The following is a 14,507-nucleotide window of genomic DNA, read 5'->3' on the forward strand; positions in this document are numbered from 1 at the left end:
TCTGTTGACTAGCAAGAGGGAAGGACGGCATCCTAAGATTACCCAGAGCCTGTCCGCAGGGCCATCGCAAACTGTGAGATGCTGTTTCTTCTGGATGAATGGATGGGGAGCTCTTATACGAGGGGGTTTCTGAGTCAGAGCTCACATTACTGTCCCACAGTGATACAGGGCCACCTTTCATGGGGGCAGCTGCATCTGCCCCATCCGTTGGCTCTTACAAGCTTTTCACTGCCTTAGAGCCAACACGTTACAACCTTTTTAATGCCGTAGCAAGAAGCTCACACCCACTTCCCATCCTCCTTGTGAAGGCCCATGTCACTCTGCCCTAGAACCCTAGGCGTTCCTGCCCAATGAAAGGTTCACAATTATTGTTGTTATTTTGTCTTCAAGAAATTAGAAGCCTCTTTTTTTTTTTTTTTAGAAGCCTCTTTTTAATATATCACCTCTACTTAAATATATACTTCTATCTTATGCTAAGTCAGTGGATATTTCAGACTATTAGCCTTTTAAATCCCATGTGGTAGAGCTTCCTGAGGAGCTTAGGTGTCGGGGACGTAAGTGTCAAGACGGTCCAAGTGAATTCTGTCCCACCAGAGACTGAAACGTTATCAGGGACAATCTCTTGTCTAGTGTGAAGCAGAGGAGTAAGCTTCTTTTAACAGTAACTTTTCTTGGGGATTATCCAGAGTGCTCCGGGGGCTTTATGAATACACTTTATGATGCCAGAACAATTTCCTGAAAGCCGGAGTGTTGGCATATGAATGCCCACAAACACAGGCCCCTTGGCCCTTTTTAAAAAATATTTTATTTATTTGAGAGAGAGGGAGTTCAAGCATGAGCAGGGGGAGGGGCAAAGAGACAGGGAGAAGCAGAGTCCCCACTGAGCAGGGAGCCTGATGCAGGGGCTCAATCCCAGGATGCTGGGATCATGATGTGAGCCGATGGCAAATGTTTAACTGACTGAACCATCCAGGTGCTCCCTCACACAACAATTTCAAGGAGAAGGTCTCTCAGGTCCCATTGGTCCCTCATGATACCACTGTGAGGACATGTTGGGAGCTCATTACAGCTTCACATCACTACTTAACTTTGTAGAGTGGGGACCAGGTTGCTCTCCCCACTTCAGAGTGGACAGAGCAGAAATCAGGCCCCAATCAGGTCCTGTGGGAAAAGTGTGCATCCTTCCCCTGCCTCATTCTGGTGGCCGGAAGCCTGAGCCCTGTGTGCCTCCTCTGTTGCAGAGATACCCACAGCCTCGGGGGCAGAAGAAGAAGAAAGTGGTGAAGTACGGCATGGGAGGCATGATCATCGTTCTGCTCATCTGCATTGTGTGGTTTCCCCTTCTCTTCATGTCCTTGATCAAATCGGTGGCCGGGGTCATCAACCAGCCCCTGGACGTCTCAGTCACAATTACCCTGGGAGGGTACCAGGTAACTGCTGTGTGCCTAGCCAATCATCAGCTAAGGATGCTTAGTTAGCTCCGTGGGCCAGATTCATCCCTGCATTTTAACCAGTCAGCAGATATATGATGTATGAACTAAGGCACAGGAGACAGTGAAAGGATAGTTCTGTTCTGGTTTGGGGCACTGGAGTAATCACTTCAAAAAGAGATCTCTGAGGCCAGCTGCCACCAGGTACTCAGTGGATGATATACTGTGTAAATATCTCTCTTTTAACCCAGGATGCAGAGACGCACCTCCGAGTGTTGACAGCACTGTTTCTTTGTTTTCCAGCCTATTTTCACAATGAGTGCCCAGCAAAGCCAGTTGAAAGTTATGGATCAGACAAGGTTTAATAAATTTATGAAAGCTTTCTCTAGGGACACTGTAAGTAAATGCATGCAGTAGATCTCTGTGAAGACCCTTTACCTAGGTGAACTTACTGCTTGTCATTTTATTCCTAGTTCTGCCATGGCCTCTGGTGGTGGGAAGGACTTTTCAGGGATTACCAGTTGTTCACGGCAGATTTCTGGCCACTGGCCACTTTGATAATCTGATAATACGTTATGTCTGTATTGTTGGATATAAGTATCAATAAGCAAAATTTTAATTCAGGATATTTTAATGTAAAGTAAGCTCAACGAATGTGAATCCTCTTGTATATTTTTAAATGTTCTTAATTGTGGTAGATATTGATCCCTTTGATGGGTAGGACTACTCTGAGAATCTATCTTAAGGGGATAATTCAAAATACTGGAAAAGCTCTATGCAGATAACCTGCTTGTGATAGCATTCTCTGTATTGATAAAAGTTGGGAGTAACGGAGGGGCTTGATAAATAGAAACTGGTTGAATAAATTATGGCAAATGTATTGAGTGCATCTGATAGGCATGGGCTTTCCTAGGGTGGTTGGCATGGGACAAGGGGGCTACCACTTTCCATTTTATTAATGTGCCATGTCATCTAAATATTTTCCAAGCAACTTCTTTTGTCATGCAAATCATCATTACAAAGACTGTGCATGGCATGAACATTTCTGAAGATAAAACATAAATGAATAAGAATGTATGCTATTGTTTTTTAAATGATTGAAAAAATAAAATACACATTTCCTAATGCATGTAACAGTGATAATGTTCTGGTGGCAAAGTTGTGACTAATGTATTTTTTTCTCTACATTACAAACTTATAATAATATAATAAGTTGATTTTTCACAATTAAAATTTGCTTTACAAATAGTACTTTCTTATTTAAAGAAAATTACTAGGCAAACAGATGCTTATATCTTTTATAAAATTATCAGCCTGTAATGCACACTGCCCAAACTCATCTTGAGGGATGTGCAGCTGGGAGGTAGGACAAGGATATTGTGGGTGGATTAAATTTGACTGTCTCTCTAGAGGGAACGCTCCAAGAGTTGATAAATTTCCTTCTTAGTAGGGAGGAATAATGACACTAGATCATTTGCTTTTTCTTTATTGATTAATTGGAATGAATCCATAGCTGTACTGGTCGGGCAGCATCACCCTTGCTCCATGTGACTAGGGCTGCCCATCCCTGCTCAGAGGGGAACAAAATAGTGCCACACAACACCAAGACCATTCACTGTAAAAACTGTCCTTCCATAGGAAGAAATCCTCTTTATGTAGTCAGACCACGTGTGTGATCTATTTATGCATGTGTATTTGTGTGCATACAGGGTGCTATGCAATTTCTGGAAAATTATGAAAAAGAAGACATAACAGTAGCAGAACTGGAAGGAAACTCAAATTCTTTGTGGACCATCAGCCCTCCCAGTAAGCAGAAAATGATACACGAACTCATGGACCCCAATAGTAGCTTCTCTGTTGTTTTTTCATGGAGTATTCAGAGGTAGTTACTGTCTTTCCATGTATGATTTCCCTTTTCCCCCCAATCTAAACTCGGGGTGGGGGTGGGAGGATAGAAGGAAAGAAAAATTCCATTGATGTGGATTTTAGTGGACATTACACTTGGGAACATTCATTTGATGCTACAGCTAACATTTGTGTTTATTAAATAATGATCTGCCTGGGAATCTTTGACAAAAAATAAGAACTTCATCATTTTCCTTTTTCCTACTAACTTCTCTTTAAAGAGAGGCTGTCAGTGAGTTCTGTGAACAAGAGAGAGAGGTAAAGTGAAAAGGAAAAGGGTAATGACTTACAAAATGAAATGGTCTGGATGGTTGTAAGATTTCCCTGAAAGGGTGAGGTTTGGTCTTAGTAATAAAGAACGGGCAGCCTTAAGAACCCAAATTCTCATTTGCATCCCCCCAATGTCAGGAAGCCCTGACAGATCTTTTCTGTAAGCGTGAGGTGTGAGAGCAGCCCAGCAGTCCCAGGAGAGGGAGAGCCAAGAAAGATTCCTCCTAACCTGAGCCAGTAGCCAGCATGCAGCCACTACTTTGCTTTTTTCATTTTTTCAAGTTTTTATTTAAATTCCAGTTGGTTAACATACAGAGTGATACTAGTTTCGAGTGTATGAAATGGTGATTCAGCACTTGCATACATCACGCAATGCTCATCATGACAAGTGCGCCCCTTAATCCCCATCACCGTTTCATCCATCCCCCCACCTACCTCCCCTCTGGTAACCATCAGTTGGCTCTTTATAGTAAAGAGTCTATTTCCTGGTTTGCCTCCTTCTCTCTTTTGTCCCCCTTTGCTCATTTTTTTCTTAAATTCCACAGATAAGTGAAATCATCTGGTATTTGTCTTTCTCTGGCTGACTTATTTTGCTTTACATAATACTCTCTAGCTCTATCCATGTCTTTGCAAATGGCAAGATTTCATTCTTTTTGGTGGCCGAATAATATTCCATTGTGTGTGTATACACACACATCTTCCTTATCCATTCCTAATGGCATGTTTTAGGAAAAGTTCTGGCATTCAAACTCTAAAGTGTTGGTGAAGCATTTGGGAAATTTTGACACAGTACATTAGTTCAAAGGCTTAGTTTTTGTTTGTTTGTTTGTTTGTTTGTTTGTTTGTTTGTTTGTTTATCACAGTCTTGTGATCCAGGATTCTATGCAATCTTATTTGGACAGTCAAGTGATAGGTTCATTTGGGTGCATGATTCCTGGATTCTAGGATGAAATTAAGAATCATGATAGGTACCTAAGAAGTCTTCTCCAACCTAAAATGAATTTCCAATGAAATGGTAAAGAAAGATTTCAAAGGGGGCCATACAGAATTGAAAGAAAGCCTTTCTTCATCTTATTTTCTCTCTTAGAATTTATATCCCAAGTTCCTCGCATGGAATTCTGGACTGCCAAAAATTTATTTTATAGCCTTTCCTTTGAAGAGCTACCAAAAAATAACCATAGTAAAGATCAAACTTTGATTGAACATTCTTTTAAAAACATGGATTCTATGAGTCACCACAGAGACTAATTTCATTGGGTTAATACAAAGAGTGTTGCAGAAATTCATATAAGAGCATCAAGACAGTTTCTCTTTGAGTCAGCAGACTGCCTCCTCACCTGCCATCTGTTTTAAAGGTGATTGTGGCCTCCCTGGGGTTTACTAACTTGCTTGTCTAAGAAGCTGAACGTAAAGGTGAGGTGGACAGAAAAGGTTGGGGTTGACAGTTTGGACCCAATGAAGACTTGGTGAGATTAATAAAATGAACAGTCAAGTGAGTTTTTGAATCTCTCTTCCAGACTTCTGAATTCTCACTGACATTGAGCCCTTTTATCTTTCTTCACAGAAACATGAGTCTGGGTGCAAAAGCAGAAATTGCAACCGATAAGCTTTCTTTTCTTCTTAAAAATAATACACGTAAGAATATAGCTAAAATGATAGCCGGCAACAACACAGAAAGTTCAAGAACACCAGTGTAAGTGATTGCTCCTGTAAATTAGCTTTATTAGATGGATATATCTGGTACAAAATCTCCATCTGCAAATTCACATATGCAGGAAATTCACCTTTCTTCATTCTTCAGTAACTCAAGTAAATCTCTACTTGGAGGACTTGTGTTGCGTTAAAGCAGCTCTGTTTCCCTCCTCTCCCATTCTCTGTCCACTTTGCCCTGGAAGTACTGATCTTGTCTCTGGGTAGCAAAGCTTGCTCTTATCTGACCATAGTCACCAAAAGCCAAGGAAAGTCCCTGGGAGACCCCTCTTCTACTATTATTCCTGGCCTGGGGTCATTGAATGCCTGGCTAGTGGATGGGGGATATGGGGAAGACAAGGGGTAAAAGGAAACTTGGGAAAAAAACTTATCTTAATATATTATCCTGACATATAAGTAAGTACTTCACTTCAAACAAATCCAAGCTGTGATGTTTAGATTCTAATATGAGAACTAGTAGAAGAAATGCTATTGGTACAAAATTGCTAAATGAAGTATTCCAGACATTCACCGGCCAGTGCCTGGTTCTGACCTCCAGTTAGCCCTGGCCCGACTAATTCATTGAGTATAAAAGCCACCATGCTGAAGTCCTCACACGTGTTCCCTAAAACAGCCTTTTGTAATCACTAAAGTTGAAGGAACCTCAAAGATTGTCACATCCTCCCCCATCATTTTCCCTTGAGAGAGCAAGTCTAGAAGGATGTGAGCAGGTCACTCCATTTGTCCTTGGCAGAAGGGGGATTAGGTTCAGGCCACCAGTCCTCTCCCTGAGACTCACTCTTGTCACTCAATGGATTCATGAAGTCCACTTGATTATAGATATAATTATATATTTACACAGAGCATAGACATTGATCCTAGCAGGAAAGACAGCCCCTTGCCTCAGAAACAGTCCCAGACATGGAAACTCTGTAGCAGCTTTTAAGCCATTAACTAGCTCATGTACAGAGTTTGCGTTATTATTTGAAGAGAACCTGGTGATTTGTTTGGCTTCAGAGATTTCTGATTATAATGGAACCCATAAACTGTGATGACATCACATTGTGTAGATGTACAGAGACTCACCAATATTTGTTTGATATGAGGTCAAAGTTCACAACAAAAAAAATCTATTTTATGTGGACAAAACAACTAAAAATTAACTACTTCCCCCCCCCTTTTTTTCTTAACATACAGGACTATAGAAAAGATCTACCCATATTATGTGAAAGCACCTAGCGATTCGAACTCAAAACCTATAAAGCAACTTTTGTCTGGTAAGAATGAGAAGGAATTGTTTCAGAACTTTATTCAATGCCTGCAGTTTGCATTTTCAGCCTTTCCTGAGCTGCTTTCCAGTGTCCTTTCCCTGTGAGACACAGCTTACAGGAAGTCTAAGACTCCCAGCTGTGGTGACAGCTAGAAGAAACCAGTCCATCACCAGAAGCCATATTCTTCATTGTGTTCATCACTCTAGAACATGATTGGCTCAAATCCACATTTAGCAGCTTAGGTTACTGATTAATCAGTCTGTTTACTTATTTCTATTAATATCCATATCTTGGGCAGAAAATGGTTTCATGCAATGTTAAATATGATGGCCCTACAATAAGAACAATAAAAATGGAGCAGGGAATGTACTTGATTCAATTCAAGGGTGGTCAAGTATCCGTGCTAGCCTCCAAGGACTATATTTACCCAAAACAACAGTGATGGTAGTACATTGATGTTTGGGGATTCTTAAGCATTAATTATTTAATTATGTGATTAATTAAGTAATTTAATTATTTCAAGCATTGTTTGACTTCATCAATTGCCTGGATCAGAGCAGACGTGTACATATGTTAAAGATAGAAGGACAATGCAGTCATCCAAATTGTGTTCTTTCCTTTGCCAACGTGGGTTGCTTATGGTCACCAGGCAGTGCGCCAGGCACTGAAGAGCCTTGCGTGGCTCATGTTTAGCTGGAAAGATAGAGATGTAAATAAACAGCTAGAAGCCCCCATGGAGATCACGTGAAGTAGAGGCAGGGGTAGAGGTTCAGAAGATGAGCATGGGTGGGGCCCCACATCTCTATGCTTTTCTCCCTCAACAGTCAATAATACTTATGTCTTATATGATAATTGTAAGATGCCTTGACAACTTTGGTATTTCCCTTTCAGTCCAAATAGTTCCGGAAATGCTTAGTCCAAGAGCCAGATTTCTCAACAACATCATGCCCTCTGAAACCCTTCTGTCCTTCAGTGGGTCCTTCACACCTGCTCCACCTCAGCAGATGACCCCGCAAACCTGCCAGGCCACTCCTTCAGCTGCTTCCCTTTCCCTAGCAATGGGTCTCAAGTTTTCACCAATCTCCCCAGTTCCTTTCAGCCTCAGGAAGATGGAGGGCCCCTCCCTCCAAGATCAACCTCACCTTGTGCCCAGATTCTCAGCCTCTCCTCAACCCTGTTTCCCCTTTCTCAGCTACATGTTCTGTTCTCCTTGAACACAGGCTTGTCAGCTGTGTCATTTGAGGTCCAGGCAATGAAATCCTGCTTCCCCAGATCACATGGTCTTGGTGCTCTCAGGTCCTGCCAATACAACACCTTCTCTGATGAGCTTTCCTGAGTTATGTCTGATATTTTTTTTTAATTTTTATTTATTTATGATAGTCACAGAGAGAGAGAGAGAGGCAGAGACATAGGCAGAGGGAGAAGCAGGCTCCATGCACCGGGAGCCTGATGTGGGATTCGATCCCGGGTCTCCAGGATCGCGCCCTGGGCCAAAGGCAAGCGCCAAACCACTGTGCCACCCAGGGATCCCTGATATTTACCACAAGGCATATTTAGCATAGGTTAGTGGTTATCACCAGTTTACAAAGGAGGAAACAGAGGCTTAGGGTGCAAACTCCTCAGCAGAGGTTATACAACCAGTATGTGGAAAAACCAGATTCAACCCTGGGCCAGATGTCCCCTCTCAAAAATCTCTAGACTTCAGAACCAAGGTTCTTTTTGTTCCTGAGCATTCTACGTCGTTCACATGCTTCTTTCTTTATCTTTACCAGTTTCCTTCCTCACTCTCCATCCATCCATCCATCCATCCATCCATCCATCCATCCATCCAATAGTTATTCATTTCTAGGCACTATCCTAGATTCCTTTGCTCCAAGAATTGAGTAGGAAATAATGCAGACATGGCTCCACGCTCACAGAGTTTACAGATCACCACCATGATTCTCAGTGGAGGTTCTATTGTCATTGGCAAGGGTGGCATTTTCCTAGAAAGACCTACTCAAAAAATTTCAAGCTTTTTGTTCACCTTTTCACTGTTCTTTTATATTGACCCTGTGCTCCAACAAAAGTAATCATGAACCACGCATCATGGATTTTCAGAACGTTACTGAGCCTCATGCCATCCAGTCTTCCTGAAATAGCCTCTTCTTCCCTTCCATCGCCACTTACTGAAGTTCTCACTCCACAAAACTCAGCTCACAAGTCATCTCCTCTGGGAAGCCCTCATGGATACTACCAAACAAAAGTAGACTCTCCATAACAGACCTTGTCAATGCAGGTCTTGTAGTGCTTGCCATATTCCCATTAGTTGTGCTTGTATACATGGCTTATTCCCATTGAGATATGGAATCATGCTGTATGCAACTTTGTAACCCCTTATCACCTAACAGAGGGCCTTCTCCTAGAAGACACTCAATAAATGCTGGTAATAGGATTAAATTAGTCAATTCAATACAAAGTTAGTGATTTGGGTTTTTAAATGTCTAACTAGTTGTTCAGAATTATCAGTGAAGATTCTTAGGTGATTGGTCTTCCCTCTCTCTCCCTGTGATGTGGCTGCCATGTGTACTTAGCAACAGTGAGCTGTCTAGTGACAAAGAGAAACATTATGCTCACCTAGGGCCCACTTTTCTTTCAACACTCCCATTGTTAACAGGTCCCCATGTCCTACTTATCCTGGCATCATAAGCTATGGATTGCAGTAACCAGGTTTTGCTATCTGAAGGAGGACTGTTTATGTGCATTAAATTCTAATATTCTCATGCTAACTTGATTTCATTTTTCTCCTCTTCCAGAAAATAATTTCATGAATATCACCATCACTTTGTCCAGAGACAACACAACTAAAACTAACAGTGAGTGGTGGGTTCTCAACCTGACTGGAAATCGAATATACAATCAGCATGCTCAGGCCTTGGAACTGGTCGTCTTCAATGACAAAGTCAGCCCCCCGAGTCTGGGGTTCCTGGCTGGCTATGGGTAAGAACTTACATCACAGTTAACAGTTACAAGAGTCTACCTCTGTATCATATAAAATTGACAATGGGAAGCCTTGTATCTTCCTAGAATTCTTGAACTTAACAGATGCACCATTAAAATTCACAGGTCATTGGCCCTTTGTTTTAAAAAATGAAGAGCCAGAGTCCCAAAGAAATCAAAATGCCTGGTGTGAGTAACACCCTTCAGGACAAGACTAGAAGTCATATTTCTAGTTTCTTCACTCTACATCTTCCTGTTACATTTAACGCCATTCAGTGTTCAAACTTAGAAATTGATGTACGATTACCTCTTTTCTGTTTAGATTGCCTTCTGACCTTAGCAAACATGGTCTCAATTAGACATCACAGTTTGGGATGTGGTCCAATGTCCAGAATGGTCTGACACTACCATTTCACAGTGTTCTGATGCTCAAATTCTAGGACACATACATCCCCAAGAAGACATGAAAATCTGTTAAGAAATCATTGTCTATGCAAAATTGTATTATAAAAATAAAGATCTAGGTGCAGAAAAGTGTAAATAATACAATTGCATTTCTATCAAATGTATTATGTGCTTTCTTTATATAATATATGCAGCAAAACCACATGAAGTTCTTCCCTGAAAACTGTTGACATTGGTTATCTCCAGAATTGAGATTTTTTTTTTAAACTTTCATTTTTCAGATCTTACAGTTCTGTAAGGGAAAAACTCCAAGCTTTGATAAGTTTATCATACCTTCTTTGGAGTTTGAGGGAAATACTGTTTTTCTTTTAGTTGTGTTCTGTTAACTGTATTTCACTGGTAGATACAATTTCTACTTAATGTTTTGTTTTGTTTCAGGATCATGGGATTATATGCTTCAGTGGTCCTTGTGATTGGGAAGTTTGTCCGTGAATTCTTCAGTGGAATTTCCCACTCCATCATGTTTGAAGAGCTTCCAAACGTGGATCGAATCCTGAAGTTGTGCACGGATATTTTTTTAGTTCGAGAAACAGGAGAACTGGAACTAGAGGAAGATCTCTATGCCAAATTAATCTTCCTGTACCGATCCCCAGAAACCATGATCAAATGGACTAGAGAAAAAACAAATTGATACCTTGAGACACAGACTGCAAATCAAGTGAACATTTGAATTTTTTAAAAAGCACAATATTCTCATAAGAGCTAAGCATTTCTAGTTGGATGGAAATGGTTTCTCTTCTGACAGGTGGTCAAAAGGAGCTGACTTCCTTTTGCAGTCTAAGCTACCTTGCAGATGAAGGCGCCTGTTGAAAAAGTTATTTGTAATTCCATTTCTCCAAAATCAGGGCTACTTGTTTTATGTTTTAGTCAACAGTGTCTTGCATTCTGATTGACTATGCAAAGGAGTCACTTATGGGTCTCCTCCCTCAGAGAAACAGGAGAGAAGAAGGAAGAAGGAAAGACACATGTTCTTCTGTGCAGGGACTGCACCCTTCCAGAAGAGATGTTATGATGCCCTACGTTGTGCTGTGTCACCAACAGGGAATCTGCTGTGAGGAGAAATGATGGGCCTCAGCATACCCCAAAAATACACAACAGCAATAGGAGGCTGAAACTCCTGAACAGATTTCTGGGGGGACAAAGGGAGAAAGGGAGCCAAAGACCCATGAAGATGCCAGAGGAAAGATAAGCCTCATTCTAAGCAAAAAGTTAACATTAGTGACACTCTTACTGCCTTATCTTAACTGAAGACTAATAAAAAAAAAAAATCTTTTCATTAAACACCAGTGACTTCTCAGGAAAAAAAAAAGCAGCAAAATAAATATGTGGACACTGTCTTTGTTGAGGCCCAGCTAGTGACCGGCTTCAGGGGTGGTGACTGTTCTGCTTCAGAGTTCCTGCTCCTCGTCAGACACAGGCTCCAGGTAGAAAGATAAAAATGGCACCCAGCTGGATGTGGAAAATACTGACTTTGTAACTCTTTACTAATGGAGGTCATGAATGCTCTTCTACCTTTCTCCATCCCTTAACACGCTTTTTTCCCATTTCTGTGATTTAAGGCAATGGTGTTTTCCAGTATGTGACATTTTCCTTCCTGTTTTTCAGGTATATCAAAGAGTTTACATATTCCAATTCACATTTTTACATCTGAGACGGGTTTTTTAAGTTCATAATTATGAAAGAAATATGTATATTGAGCTTGGGGAAATAAAAAATGGCCTTTTCTTAAATTATTATTGGTAATACAACCTCTTCGTTAAATAACAATGTAGCATGAAAATTTATGATTGAAATGTAGTTTTCATTCCATATTAAAATATAGTTTGTGAGGAATCATCGAATGGACTAGAATAAGTAAAAAAAAAAAATGATCCTATGTAGTTTGGGTTCAGGACTGACTTAAAATAAAGCACATCTTGCAAAGTCATTTCAAGAATGTTCTTCATTCTGCCTCTTTTGCATAAAGTAGAAAAAATAATTGTTTTCAATACTATCTATGCACAAGGTGTTAAAAAAAATCAACTGAGAGAAGAATTCACTTCTTGTTGGTTTTATTCCTAGCCTTGGTCGGCCCTTCACTACGCTGCCAATGTGAGCACCCCCACCTGTCAGACCTCACTGGGCCCTTAGATTCCCGAATACCTTTTTGGTATATTTGGTGTAAGATTAGTTATGACTGAACAATTCTTCCCCGATCCCATCTGTGTGGCCCCACAGTATTTCTTTCCCACACTACCAAGTTTCTGGGGTGGGGGCAGGGAATGCACAGTGAGATGCACCCTTTGGCACATAGAGGTACCACTGAACTACTCACATAATGGGAAAAGGGTTATGGAGGTGACTCCCTCTGCACATCACCCAGGTGGGTGAGCACAGCCAAGTCAAACGTGGGCAATTGGTAAAATTTTAGGAGGTCTCAGGATTATTTTTCAACCTAAGAATCTGATTTTTGTGCTTGATAGCCTGGTCTTTCTGTATTCTTTGATAGTAATAAATGAGCTCAGATGAATAGGATAATGCTACAGATATGGGCAATATAGAAAAATGTTACCATAAGGATCAATGATTTAATAGATTGCATTTCAATATGATGCATTTTAAAGAAATCGCCAAAATGAGATGGGAAGGATATGTTTTGACACTGACAGTTGACCAAATCTTATTTGCCCTTCACCAATTACCCCATTTCACTTAAGAAGCATACATGCTTCAAAGTCAGTGCTATCAAAGGGAAGACAACCCACCCCTCCCCTCCTGTTCCAGGGACACTCATGCCTATGCTCACCTGGATAAGCCAAGCCCAAGTCCCTCCAGAGTCTGGTCCCTTGCTCTCAACCATATGTAGGAAAAGAGCTTTCCTGAGTCACTGAAGTGTCATCCTTCCCTTGGGCAAGTCTACTTTGTGGCCAGCCAAAATGCAAGGAGAAAAGGAGATCAATCTGTTTCCAGAATGGAGGTAGTCTCTCTATTCCTGATTGTGATGGACTTTCCAGAAGAACATTTGAAAGTGAGATTGAAGTGCTCTCTGACATGTGGATTCCTGGTGCCTTCCTCCTTTACCGTGTCTTCCAAAGAAACAACAAGCATGTGCTGGCATTTTAGTGGAGGCAGGTTCCTTGCTGAGGGCTTCACATAGATTATTTCTTCTAGTGCTCATAGAAAACCCAAGGGGTAGGTATTGTTTTTTCCATTTTACAGATGAGAAGCTAAGGCACAAAGGGTTTAAATGTTTTTCACAGTGGGGCATAGCCAGTGTTCATAACCCATACTTCCTACCATGCTATGTAACCAAATCCCCCCAGTCAATCTTCTAGTTACAAAGGAAGTCATTATGAAGGAAGACAAGGGAAAATATATGAAAACCTGGAAGAAGATTATTCCCAAGTAACCTTTTTACATGTGAATAAAGTACTAATCTTAATATAATGATCATTTATAAAATGCTTATCTTATCTGTTAAGAATGAATAAGTTATTCTTATATGCTGTCCCTACTTTTCCCTTTTAGTTGCATGGGGACTTAATGTTTACAACAAAGGAGTTAGTTGGTCAAGATTAGAATATTAATTTACTTGAGAAACATATCTGAACAGGTGTCATGATTTCTACAGGTGTCTATTGAATAAAAGCCACCTGGTGAAATAAATTAATGTTCCTCATCTGAATCACAGTCCTTCCAGCCAAGTGTGGAAGAAAGTAACAGTGTGGTATGTCTGAACCTGCTACCATCAGGTAGCATAAAGAACGTGAGGGTGGAGATGAGAAACAGTCATTTCATCAGGCCGTAGGCTTCTTGGACATGCTCGTTTTTTTTCAGCCTCTCAGACCTAGCACTTTGATCTACCATGCTCTACTCTTGAAGAAAGGCTTAAATATTTTATAATTACGGTATAGTCGCAGACTACTAGTCTCCAGTCCAGTAACTAGAATCCCATGAGATCCTACAGATTGTGTGCTCTGAAATTGGTCCTATCAAAAAGTATAAACACTACAATTTGCAGGTTGATATATTTATTATCTTGTAAATGATGAAGTTTCTATTTCCTTTGTAATCTTTCCCAAATCAGAAAGTTTGAGTTCATAATGGATGTATAATTGAATTAAAAAACAGCCAGTTTTCCTAAGAAAGCAGAGATATCCGACTGTGATCAGTTTCTCACCTCTAACCTCAAGCCTCAGCAATTCCTGGGATTATTCCATATGCAACAGGCTGATACTCAACCTCTGAAGCACCTCAGGTAACTGAGTGGAGTTTACATAAAAATACAAGTTCTCAGGTTTGCAACCCCCTTGGGGCTTGTCAACCCAAATCTGAGGATGTAGGGCTTGAACACCTTGAGTCTTAAATGCTTAAAGGGTCATTCTGACTTTTAAATAAGTTGGAAATTACTGGCTTTGGAGAACCCTGCTGTTGTGGAGGTGACATTTTAATGGGAAAAAGAAAAACAGCAAAGCAAGTAACACATGTTGAAAATTTAGGGAGGCCCAATTAAGAGCCC

At 40.7% G+C, this 14,507-nt stretch overlaps 1 protein-coding gene across 3 annotated transcripts in view; it reads left to right on the plus strand.

Moving 5' to 3' along the window:
- Nucleotides 1–11,936, plus strand: part of PIEZO2 (piezo type mechanosensitive ion channel component 2) — a 441,773-nt gene extending 429,837 nt beyond the window's left edge. For all 3 annotated transcript variants that reach the window (XM_072734883.1, XM_072734882.1, XM_026005962.2), the window contains 7 exons: nucleotides 1,242–1,430; nucleotides 1,734–1,826; nucleotides 3,140–3,312; nucleotides 5,170–5,298; nucleotides 6,492–6,571; nucleotides 9,361–9,544; nucleotides 10,388–11,936. In XM_072734883.1, coding sequence (XP_072590984.1) covers nucleotides 1,242–1,430; nucleotides 1,734–1,826; nucleotides 3,140–3,312; nucleotides 5,170–5,298; nucleotides 6,492–6,571; nucleotides 9,361–9,544; nucleotides 10,388–10,640 — 1,101 coding nt within the window. In that variant the 3' untranslated portion in view covers nucleotides 10,641–11,936. The remainder of the gene's footprint in view (nucleotides 1–1,241; nucleotides 1,431–1,733; nucleotides 1,827–3,139; nucleotides 3,313–5,169; nucleotides 5,299–6,491; nucleotides 6,572–9,360; nucleotides 9,545–10,387) is intronic.
- Nucleotides 11,937–14,507: the final 2,571 nt, after the last annotated feature.

This window comes from Vulpes vulpes, chromosome 13, assembly GCF_048418805.1.
Source record: "Vulpes vulpes isolate BD-2025 chromosome 13, VulVul3, whole genome shotgun sequence".
Classification (NCBI taxonomy): Eukaryota; Metazoa; Chordata; class Mammalia; order Carnivora; family Canidae; genus Vulpes; species Vulpes vulpes.